The sequence below is a fragment of the Osmerus eperlanus genome, chromosome 4 (genome assembly GCF_963692335.1).
Source record: "Osmerus eperlanus chromosome 4, fOsmEpe2.1, whole genome shotgun sequence".
Taxonomy (NCBI): Eukaryota; Metazoa; Chordata; class Actinopteri; order Osmeriformes; family Osmeridae; genus Osmerus; species Osmerus eperlanus.
In genome coordinates this window covers 12355768-12368556 of record NC_085021.1, presented here as the reverse complement: position 1 = coordinate 12368556, position 12789 = coordinate 12355768, and the positions used below count along the sequence as shown (strand labels likewise).

General features: G+C 43.7%; 1 protein-coding gene across 2 annotated transcripts in view; it reads left to right on the top strand.

The window, feature by feature from the left end:
• LOC134018845 (prickle-like protein 2) overlaps positions 1–12789 on the top strand; it is a 42383-nt gene that overhangs the window by 27201 nt on the left and 2393 nt on the right. For both annotated transcript variants that reach the window (XM_062459144.1, XM_062459145.1), the window contains 5 exons: positions 8493–8676; positions 10564–10677; positions 10978–11115; positions 11442–11645; positions 11819–12005. In XM_062459144.1, coding sequence (XP_062315128.1) covers positions 8493–8676; positions 10564–10677; positions 10978–11115; positions 11442–11645; positions 11819–12005 — 827 coding nt within the window. The remainder of the gene's footprint in view (positions 1–8492; positions 8677–10563; positions 10678–10977; positions 11116–11441; positions 11646–11818; positions 12006–12789) is intronic.

The following is a 12789-nucleotide window of genomic DNA, read 5'->3' as shown; positions in this document are numbered from 1 at the left end:
ATTACGCCCAGAGTTGTTATGTCATTGAGCTGGGATTATTCCCCTCTCTGCAGGCCTCCTGGCCCTCGGCCCCACAAACACACCGCCGATGGCTACCAGGTTCACCTCATTAGTTAATCATGTGTTGTGTAACGCTCTACAGAATTCAGTAGTGGGTAATGACATTTAGACTAATGGTAACAGATAACCTCTGAAAACGGTACCATTTTCACACTTTGTTTTATTGCCGTGCCATCCATTATGTCTGGCAACATTCATTATTCAAAGAACAGAGCTGTGTAATAGTGGGGCTGTACTCAGTCTTTTGAGAAGAAGGCTAGTCTTGTGAACCTTGGTGAACCTAGCTGTGGCATGTAAACATAGTAGGACCGAGGTTAGAGGTCAGCGAGAGACACTCCATCAGAATACAGCAACGCCCTCTTGCCTCTGTGTTCCCATCATCTCCTGGGGCCTGCTAGCAACCATCAACAGTCCTTGTCTTTAATCTTTCAGTCAGATAATGATGTATCTCTGTGACACCACTTATGTGTAGGTTATTCACTGGCACTGTGCTGTGGCTAAACCTGCACTGGCATTTGAATATTCATATAAATACTTGAGTTAATCTGATAAAGTCTGATAAGACTTCATTTATTGGAGATCTCAACTATTTGTATTATTCCACCGTCTATCTCTATGTGAATGGTGGACTGTCACAGCCAAATTATGTCTCTTTGTTCGTGCAAGAAAGGCACTGACGTGAGTCATTACGCGTCCATTGTTAGTGACATTGCTAAACAATGGTGCTGGTTTTCAATAAAGGGCTCAACAATGAGACAGTGTGTCAAATGAATCATGTCTTCAGTGAGCCCTCTATCTATTATGGGATGTGTTTGCTACCCAAGCTCAAACACTCACTCGGACTGCCCAGCCATTTACCTCCACCGGCAGCAAAATGCCTTCATTTGAAATCATGCTTTGAAATGCCGATCTCAACCCTAGACCTGTGATAAAGAACATCTCTCTTATAAAAGCAAGCAAAAGTCCTGACCAGGTGCCATTTTCGACAACGGTAACATATTCTACAATTTTCCCAGTCGCTGCTGCTCACCTCCCAACCTCTCTCCACACTCTCCCATTCCACTAACTCTACATGACAACAACAAAGAAACCCAACCGCTTAACAGCAAGCTACAGTAAGATTCAGATAAAACACCAGAAGACATCTCTTTCATATGCATAACACTTTGCATGTGTATGGTGACCAGTACATGTTTCCCATATGGCAGCATTCACACTTCGGCAATCCCCTCTGCTTACACACATTTCACTGCCAATAAAGGAGAAATTAGGGAAATGAATTTGGATTCAAGTGACATGATTTATTTTAGGGGACAAAGCAATGGTGCTCACAACCCAGCTCACATCTGTCCCATCTAGTCCAACCTATAGACAGTCGGCATACAAGAGCAAATAGTGGTAAAAGAACAATAAAATAGTCCCCTTTAAAGAGAAATAGGAAAAATCTCATTTGAGAATTAAATGCTCCAAAAGTGGAATATATTTCAATCTTGGAGATCTTTTGGGTGTGAAAAAGACTGACAGGGGCACTTTCACTTCAGCCTACAAATGCATCCAACTTCATTGGTTATGTAACCATGGCCAGGTTTTCCAGGTACATAGAACAGAAAGAATACTGAGGCCCTCTGGAACATTACCTTAAACAGTCAAGGGGTTCATATCCCTCCTCTATAAGAAGAGTGAATGTGGACGTGACCTAATGGTGTATGGAGGCTTCAGAGCTGAAGTATGGTTGCATCACACTAAGAGTTCATCTCAGCTATGTAGTGTTTAGTATGTTATATGCAGTGTTGTGTTATGCTACTGTATTCTCTACTCTGCTGTTCTCTGCTCTGCACTGACATTCTCTGCTCTGCTGTAATACTGTATTCTGTGCTCTGCTCTGCTGTAATACTGTATACTGTGCTCTGCTCTGCTGTAATACTGTATTCTGTGCTCTGCTCTGCTGTAATACTGTATTCTCTGCTCTGCTCTGCTGTGATACTGTATTCTGTGCTCTGCTTTCTTCTGCTCAGAGGCTGGTGGGAGGTGGAGACGTGTAAAAATGCATAGCAACAGACTCCATTCTCTCTCACACTTAACACATGCATCACACACTCACACCCTCTTCTTACTCCCTCTTTTCCTCTCTGTCTCTTGCTCTCTTTCTCACTTACTCACTCACTCAGTCACACACACACTCACACACACACACACACACACACACACTCACACACACACACACACACACACACACACACTCACTCACTCACTCACTCACTCACTCACTCACACACACACACTCAAATAATAATGGGCCCAAAATAAAGACGGCACCCTAAGCATGTTTGTGTTGTAGGAATGTCATGTTGTGCATACTTACAGTAGCTGGAGGAGGAAATGTTCCTTCATTCTTTCTAGAATAATCCTCCTGTAGTCTACACACAGAGGATAGATTCTTGCTTGTTTCCTGTGACAATATATGTTGTTCCGGTATTATGAGCTCCATCACAATTATGGACATAGCCCTTGTGACTGGTCCCAAGCCCTCTTCTTATAGCATCTTGCAGGCTTGTCTGTACTGTAGTTTTAGTTTGGCACAATGTCTTATGTATAGCTTGATGAGAGATAAAGGTGGGGCTAAGACAGACTTCATTTGTCTCTGTTTAGTATTGATACACAGACCCCTGACTGCGACACGGGAGTGTAAGTGTGATTTGCCTTGTGAAAACTGGGTGTTCTTTTCTAGGTCATCCCACACACTCTGGTAGAAGAGCAGGAATTTGTCACCCATTAATTACTGCTTTCGAGATCCAGAGAAATGTTGTGTGTCTGTAGGTAAGAGAGTTCTACTTTCGGTTTCAGGAACAGGCCCCCAGCAATTAGAACATCAAGGAGATGCATGATAGTGTGGGTGTGTGTGTGTGTATGTGCATGTGGAAGTGTGTGTACCGGTGTCTGTTGCATATATGAAATGTAAGGCACTCAATCAGTATATTACTGTATCAAAATAAATGTGAATAGCTGTATCCATCTATGATACAGTGCTAACAGAGAATGTTCTGGAAAGGCTGTCAGGGCTTCCACTGAGGCTTTCTCCCTTTTTCCCTGTGAATTCACAAACTTGCATAAGCAGTGTTAGGTATAATGGTGTATAGCTTTTAATGTTGTCTCTATAAAACTAATTTTAATATAAGACTTTGATAAAAGAAAGTCTATGATGTAAAATACACTTTTCTACATCTTTTATCAATTGATCAACTAAATGCAGGCAATTCGATAGAATCCTCCTGGTTTTTACTCTTCGCACATTGCTACTCCTAGTTCCCAGGCACTTCAGTCATGTAGCTTTCATTCCAATAGGGTCATGTGCTTTCAATTAATGTCTCGTTAAGGCTGATTCTTATAAGCTGTTTAAGTATTTAATGCCCTTGATTGGATTATGATCTGATTGGTGCTGTATATAAACTGTCCACTGTTATGTGGTAAATACTTTCTTCAAACAGTTCATATTCAGTATCATGTAGTTCAAATCACCTAGCTTCATCATTGATAATTGCTTCCAACAGTTTTTAGGAATTAAGTTCAAAATACACTTTCAAAACCCACTTGTGGGTCCTGTATTCTCTGCAGAATGTGTTAGAAATCTTGTCAGAGCTATTGGCTGCCCGGCTCTGCAAGAGTGGAACAGCAACATACTATAGTGCAGTAGCTGTGTTTTAACTCATGCACATCCAGTTTTACTGTCCTTGAATGTAATCTCTACACCAGGCTTCAGAGGGCCCACAGAGGCCACATCACACACACAAACATACATCTGCCCCCAAGGACCTTCAGCAATGTAGCATGCATCTTAACTTAGGAGGAGGAAATCAGAGGGAGGGGAGAGAGGAGGAGCAGAAACAGAGAGGCTGCTTGGATGATTTAAACCTGGACAAATTGATTCAACTTAATCACATCCATAAATTGTTCCACAAAAATATAGTCAACACTTCACTCCCCTCATCAACAAACAATTCCTTTCATATTTTATCATATCTCTCTCTTTCCCTTTCTCTGTCTCTCTCTGTTTCTCTCCCTCTCTCGCTGTCTTTCTCATTACTTGATCAGCCATTGCATCTGCATGTCCCCACACTTAAATAAACAAATGACAAATTTCCTGTTGACTCCTGCCACCACTGCCATCCTGTAATTGAGTTTTCTCTCTCATTACTCACTTCGACAAGCTATGGAGACTTAGACAAGGGTTACCGTAGCTACTCATCCAACCCGACACCATGACGACCAGCGCCACTGGCATACGACAGGAGTTGGGGTGGCTGGTTGGTTTGCAGTGTTTGTGTGTGTGTGTGTGTGTGGGCGGGGGGGGTCTGACGTTGCTCCTTTCCTCTTTCCCTCCCCCGCTCCTATCGCTCTTCATTATTAATCAGGGCTGGCTGTGAGTTGGGGGGGGGGCATTGACATTTGTGCTGGTGTAAATGCAGGGGAGGACTTCAACACCAACACCATTTGTGGAGTACCGGGTTAGAACCCCACCCTCCTGCTTTGGGGTGTGCTGCTCTTGATTCACACTATTAAAATGTCATGAGCTTTATTCTGCTTATTGTAGTACAGAGGACTAGAGATATGATGACATTCTACCAAATCCCAACAGGAGTTTAGTGGTTCGTTCTTTAAAGACCAGTCATTGTGTAATTGGGTTTCTTCCTTTGTGAGCTTTGTCCTTCACAACTGTAAGTCACTTTTGCATCTGGTAGTGTGAGCCTCAGGTTAATACACACAACTTATGTTCCAGCAGTTACAGAAATAGTAGCTGTTTGCCCAATCAAGTAGCAGAAATACTTTACTTGTTTAGAGAGTCCACTAACTCCTGAAGCCTGTGTGATTTGGAAGTCCTTTTACTTCAGGAAACTCATAGGGGTGAGTGGGCTGGTGTCAGCTAACATCCGTCTGTTGTCCCATTACATTGACAGTGAGTCAGGTGGCTGAGCGGTGAGGGAATCGGGCTAGTAATCAGAAGGTTGCCAGTTGGATTCCCGGCTGTGCCAAAGGACGTTTTGTCCTTGGGCAAGGCACTACACCCTATTTGCCTCGGGGGGAATGTCCCTGTACTTACTGTAAGTCGCTCTGGATAAGAGCGTCTGCTAAATGACTAAATAAATAACAGTTGTCTGGCTCTGTGTTAGCTAGTTAGAACCACAGAGTCCTGTGAAGGGGAGGACAACTATGCACATGTGCACACAAGTTCATCAACTCTCTGTACAAGAGAACAGGCACTCTCTATTTGGATAAGTTCTTCTACATCAGCCTTATCTCGTATGAATATCAATGATGTTCTAATCCAGAACTAGTATCAGCAACCATGCACTTACGTCACTACTGCCTGCCATTAGTAGAGGCCTCCTTCTTTAGAATATATTTAATTATTCTCATACAGTCTGTCCACCAACTCAATACTTCCGGATTTTCAATTTATCTTTAGGTGACCTCTAAGCTAATCAGTAAATTTATGCATTTGTGTTACACTTCTCTCTGAGTGGCCACAGGGCACATTATGAAAGTGTTTGATGTTTTACAGTATAGCAAAGGAAGGACACTGCGTGCCTAGAGGGGGAAACAAAATCAGTCCCTTGTTTAACAAGAGGAGCACTATACACATACAGAGACACCCACAGCTGTTGAAAATATCGAATTCACACATTGAATATTCTGGTTTTAATATTTCATTAGATGAACTGAACATACAAAGTCCCTCTGCCACTGTAAAATTCAGTCATTAGAAATTAGACCAGAACTAAAGAGAGATGGCGAGAAGAGTGGCTGTCTGTTTCGTCAAGGCAGCAGGTAGCTTTATTAGCCCTATAGATCTGTCCATTCTGGACATCAATGTCACTGTGCTCTCTGTCCAGCTGTGAAGACTGGCAGGAGAAAGCCTGAGGGATGGTGATATCTCCTAATGAGCTTCTTGGAATGAACGAAGGAACCTTTATATCTTACGATGCCTGTATGTATGCGTAGATAACTCTGGAAGTTTTTACAAGGCTTGCTCTATGCTATAATATCCTTGCATGTGCTTATATCAGAGTGCTTGTGAAGAACAATTATGATGCTTTGTCATCTCGCTCTACACTCCTAGCTACTTGCTGACTGACGCAGAGTGGAGGCGAGGAAAGAGGAATGAGGCCACTTCATAAGACAGGCAATTTCAGACTTATGTCCTCAACAAGTACAGGACAGGTCATGATTACACTTAAGTTATGCACATTCTGACTGGCATTGAGGATTGAGTCAACAAGCTGATGTCACCAGTCAATGTTTGGACTGTGTGGGTTAGCCACATCTGATGTTTCACACCAGCTTTTTGATGCTTTGAGATGAAAGATTTTGTACACAAGCGTTTTGTTGGAACCTTCATATAGAAGATGAATCCTGATGATACATGAAGTACAAGGCAAGATGATGTTGGTAATCCGTCGGTCACATGATGAGCACAGTGCTCTGACTGGCAGTGTTCTGACAGTGAGGAGTTAATGCAGCCTTGGTCAGGCTCCCTTCGTAAGCCCAGCACCTCCTCTCATGTCAGCTTTTACATAAATAAGAGCTTTCTTTCTCTCTATCACTCCCTCCCGCTCCGTCTCTATCTCTCTCTCATGCACACCCACACAGAGCCTGTCAGATCCACACAAGGATGAAGGGAGGAGGGAAAGGGGGAAAGTATGTATATCTTTCTCTCCTCTCTCTCTCTCTCTCTCTCTCTCTCTCTCTCTCTCTCTCTCTCTCTCTCTCTCTCTCTCTCTCTCTCTCTCTCTCTCTCTCTCTCTCTCTCTCTCTCGTGTTGTCTGTGTATCTTCCCATACCTTAGAAAGCTTCGGAATAGACTGCAGCTGAGGAAAGATATCATATGCTAATGAAATCAGGCTACTGAGTTACAAAACTACCAATCCCTTCTAGCCACAGCCCTTCAATCTTTACGGCTGTCTAACTGATCAGATCAAATCAAATCAGCTAGATGGACATACAGACAGACCTAATGGGGCTCTGCGAGTGATAGTTACCTCTCATGGATAGGATTGTGCGATGAGCGATGGATAGCCCAATCTCTCTTGGCAGACATGTACAGTGTACACACACTAGATCAGACAAAAACACCAACTTTGACTGCTTGTGTTGCTGGGGCAGATCAGAGGATTGAGTGCAACCAACCACTCAGTAAGAGTAAGGGTGTGTTACTTCAAACACACACTCTCACCAGGTTTCCCTGGGGGGCTACTCTCCACTCAGCCTCCATACATGGGTGATGATGTAACAGTAACCCCTTCCCCACCCACCCCACCCTTCCCCACACACACACACACACACACAGACACACAAACACACATACACTCACACTATTTTATTTTCTCTATCAGTGGCCATCTTAGGTATGAAGTGTTAAACACTGCTGTACTTGCTGCAGGCTGACTCACTAAGTGTCAGTTTATGGGGTTGAGTTCTCTTTTGGTATGTCACCTTTATACACAAATGTACAAAAACATACATTGACATGTTTCCAGAAACTTCTAAACTCTGAGAGCTTAGTTTAGCTGTGGATCCTGTAGACAGCACCAAGAAGATGGCAATAGGGCTCTCTGAGGAATGTTGTTGTTGCTGTATAGGTCCTGTCTTCCTCAGGTCCATCATGTGGGACTGATTCTGTCACAGTCACATGATGATCACTCCAGGACCAAAAGCACAGTTTTGCTTAATATGATCATGAGCTACATATGGGGATGTTTGTTTGAAGTTGGGTGACAGTTCCACTAGGAATACATTTCCAGCTCCAGCACTTACTCCACCAAATGTGCCAATTGTTCCCTAAATTAATTGCCTTTCAATTCTATATTTCTGTTGATGCCAGCAATACCTTATCCAGTTAATCATTCATGCATTAGTAATGTGTGCAGCTGTTTCTATCTCCAGCCACATCCTCTCTCTCTTTCCACCCATTGCCTCAGCGCTGATGATTATGATTGATATAAATTATCTAACAAGCTCATTCTAATCTATACTGTCAACACTTTTCTCAAGCCATAACCATGATTGACTTGTCGATAGCATGTACATATACATTGATGTGTTCTTTATTTGTAATATAGAAGGTATTATATAAGGTAGTTCTGAGATTCATACTGGCAAAAACCTTGAATGCATTAAACTGTTTAGTAGAGGGTGTGCCTGTGTGTGTGTGTCCTCACTAGCTGTATACTGTACACGCATAATTGCCTCTAATGAAGTGTTTACGTGTAATATTCAGTGATTTCACTTCCCATAGTCCTGGTATATACCACTGGGAAAATTGATTCTGCAGTGTGCAGCTGCAGTCTGGAATGCTGATAAGAAACTCCCCCCCCCTCCTTCTATCTCTCTCTCTCTCTCTCTCTCTCTCTCTCTCTCTCTCTACTCGTCGTTTGCAGGAAGATCTGTGTCCACTGTAAGTGTCAGCGAGAAGAGCATGTTGTGACAACCATGCCTCTGGAGATGGAGAAGAACGTCACCAAGCTGATGTACGACTTCCAGAGGAACTCCACCTCTGACGATGACTCCGGCTGTGCCCTGGAGGAGTACGCCTGGGCGCCCCCCGGACTCAGCCCAGAGCAGGTGAGGACGCACCCAGAAAGCCCAGCAAGGCTTCACACTGCCCCACACTGGAACTAATGGAACTGTATCGGTCAGGACAATTACATTATTTGTAGCTGTGTGTGTGTGTCATATCCGTAATGATCTGAGCATGGGACTCACTGATTGGTGTAACAGACAGATAACTGTCTTTAAAATCCCCTTTATGGTGCTTAAGTGCCAAATGTCTTCAGAGAAAGAGTCGGGGATGGGGGTCAGATGAACAAACGAAGCATAGAAAATTAACTGTCAAACATTTCATGGAAGAGTAATTGTGAAGAAATTAGTCAATTGTCATTGTTGGAGATGAAACAGTGTGAGCTCAGAGGGTCACAGCCTAATGAAAAGACAACCATGACTAGACCACGAGGTGGTGGATTATTGGTTTATTGTCTGAGTGGAATACCTGCATGCTGTTTGTAATTATCCAGGCTTTTTCTGGAAAAAAATAAAGGTACAATTTGTAAAAAAAATCTTTACATTTGATTATTTGAGAGTGTAGTTTGGTTGCTGTAGACCAAATGAATCACTGACCATTGGAAATGTCACACATCTTAATTCTCACTGGAGCACAGCAGATGGGGGCCTCTGTGCTGTCAACCATACAGCAGGACTGGTACCAGAACCAGGCTCCAACACTCTGTCCTGACAATTCTATCCTCACGTCTAGAAACAATAAAGGACAGTTAAACCTGTCAGAGAAAAGGATGTAAACGTGATCAGTTATTTCTTGATAGAAGAGCTCTGTCCAGATAATAGAGCTGTGATGTTTTTGTGCTCTGTTTCCATGGGGTTGGAGTTAAAAGGTCTGGCTTCTGAGTTTAGCTCTACAGTGGCTATAATGCAGCGGCCCTCCTGGGGCTCTGTTAATAGATGACAGGCAGGCCATGATGATAGTTATTTACTCGAGGCAGCCATCTTGACAGGATGCTGTGAGATGCAGCGGCTCACCCTCTACCAACCGGAGATGAAGGCAATTGAGACTGCCTGTCTTTTGAGACTAGGTTAGAAGTTTGTTCACTTTCGCTCGTACTGAATTGTTATTTAATCAAGGACTTCAGAACATTTACTCTGTGGAAGGAGTTTACTCCACTGACAGGGATATATTTATTGAGTCATAAAATAATTGGCTACTATAAAAAGAAGCTTTCCACCAGTACCGTCATCAAGTACAATGGAAGGTTATTTGAATGTTTTTTTTTAAATTGGACACAGAACGGAGCATGGTTCAATAGTGTATTAATTTGAGTATTATGTTGCCTACTGAGACTGAAGCTGCTCATTGTTCTCCAGTGCAGCCTTTGCTGCAATGCCTCTAGATTCTATTTTCCTGATGCTTTTAGTCCCAGGTGCTGTCTTCAAGGGCAAGGTTTATGGAGGACAGAACAATAACACAACCTCCCTAATTGACCAGAGAAAATGGATTGGTAACAGCTTTCAGGTTTACCTGTGAGGATCTAACCATTACAGCTCCCCAGTGGACATGGTCCTCCTCTAACCTGATACAATATTACTGTAAATATATAAAACATAAAACACTAATACCTCATCAGTAAATGTTAATATCTCATTAAAAGCTTAGCTGTATGTCGAGTGATGATTATTGTTAGGATATTAAAGCTGTTATGAGTGTTTTTTAGAATTACTCTTAATGGGAAGAAGCTATTAAATTGTAGCTTACAATGATAAAAGTTACTTCCAAATAAACCTTTAACATACCCGGGAGTTGTACAATCAATAATGTTACACATTAAATTTGTATTGCAACAGAAAACAATAATCGTGTACATGACTGAGTACTCTGTAGAAATACAGAGATGGTTTACATACATGTCAATACATGTCCTGTCCTGTGTGTTTGTGTCTCAGGTGCATCAGTACTACAGTTCCCTTCCTGAGGACAAGGTGCCTTATGTGAACAGTCCAGGAGAGAAACATCGCATTAAACAGCTGCTTCACCAGCTGCCCCCACATGACAACGAGGTGCCGTAAGACTCTCCACACCCCTAAAAGAAATACCAAGGAACATTCATTTACAAAAACAGCAGATATAGGTTAAAAAAAAATATTTGAATAATTCCTATGAAATATCTGTTGTTGATTGATCTTGCCTAGCATAAAGGAACCAAATAATCAAACCCCACCAATCTGAGTTTCCAAACATCCTGTAAACAATGTCACATACCTTTTGACCTTGACCTGAAAGACAACCAGCACTCTACAACCAAAGATGATCCATCCTCACCCCCTGAGTCTGAGCTGCTGTGTGGTTGTGCTTCCCAGGTGCGCTACTGTAACACCCTGGATGAAGAGGAGAAGAGAGAACTCAAACTTTTCAGCAACCAACGCAAGAGAGACAACCTGGGCAGAGGCAACGTCCGACCCTTCCCGCTCACAATCAGTGGGGCTGTCTGTGAACAGGTATGGGTTACTGTCTGTCTCTGGATGTCACTGTCTTCAATCTACCCTGCACCTGACACAGACATTTAGTCTGTGCCACCACTGCATCATGTGGAATCAGACTCAATGCTTGTCTTAATGAGATGCATGTTTCCCCTCCTTGAGCTTGTCTTTTGATGTCATATCAGAGGGTTTGAAATAGCAGCCCTCAGTGATGAGATTGTGCACTTTACATTTAAAAAGACTGGATTATTCATTTCATGTCACTGATCTCCCGCCCACCCTTTTCCTCTGCTCTTCCATTTCTCTCTCCCTCTCTCTTTCCACCTCTCTTTACTCCGCCTCAGTGTGGAGGGCAGGTGAACGGGGGAGACATTGTGGTGTTTGCTTCTCGGTCGGGACATGGCCAGTGCTGGCACCCTCACTGCTTCGTCTGCAGCATGTGTGAGGAGCTACTTGTGGACCTCATCTACTTCTACCAGGATGGGAAAATCTACTGTGGCAGACACCATGCTGAGAGGCTAAAGCCCCGCTGCTGTGCCTGTGATGAGGTGAGGCCCTCTGGGCTTTGGGTCCTCAGGTAAAGGGGGGTGCGGGGGGTGGATGGTGGAAACTAGAGAGAGCCTCACTCTTTATTTACAATAATCAAGGTTTAACAGTACTTTGGTGATAGTGAGGTAACTCTGTGTAATTGTTAATGATAAGAGGTTGTTCTGCGTTACAGATCATCTTTGCTGATGAGTGCACTGAGGCAGAGGGCCGACACTGGCACATGAAGCACTTCTGCTGCTTTGAGTGTGAGGCCACCCTGGGCGGCCAGCGCTACATCATGAAGGACGGACGACCTCACTGCTGCAACTGCTTTGAATCCCTCTACGCAGAGTACTGCGACGCCTGTGGAGAACACATAGGTACACGACCAGCGTAATGTGCCTCTCTCTACACTCTTCCAGCGCATATTGGGAGTCAGGTGGCTAAACGGTTAGGGAATCGGGCTAGTAATCTGAAGGTTGCCAGTTCGATTCCCGGCCGTGCCAAATGACGTTGTGTCCTTGGGCAAGGCACTTCACCCTACTTGCCTCGGGGAAATGTCCCTGTACTTACTGTAAGTCGCTCTGGATAAGAGCGTCTGCTAAATGACTAAATGTAAATGTAATATTGTATTCATTGAGTGGCACACATTCCAACCACGTCACCGACATAATCAACATCTGGATAGGAAACAATGTAGATGTAGTGTGAGGGGAGTTGTGCCGCCCCTCACCCCACGGCTCCCTCTCAGCAGCGGGCCTGCAGCTGCGGGGAGACAGGGCAGAGTGGAGCAGGGAGGTGTGGGTGATCATTATCCTTCCAGGTCCCAATAAGAATAGAGCGAACGGGGATCCATTCAAAGCGGAGCACACCATGTTGTGACCAGATGGAGCCTGTGAGAGATGATTTCTTTCCCTGGCTCAGGGGGGCTCCATTCAAAGCCCTTCTCCTGCTATTACAGTAAAGGCTGCAGATGCGTAGTGCTGGGGTGGGAAATCGCAGAGACGCCGTCTACAGGGAAATTAGTCCCACTGTTGGTGTTGTATCTCAATTCTTTCAGTAAATTCCATTAACATATTGAGGCGCATGTTTTACATATTAGCTGTGAGTAAGCTAAATCACCTGAGACTGCCTGCTTGACTGTGTTCATTACAAGAGGGTGTT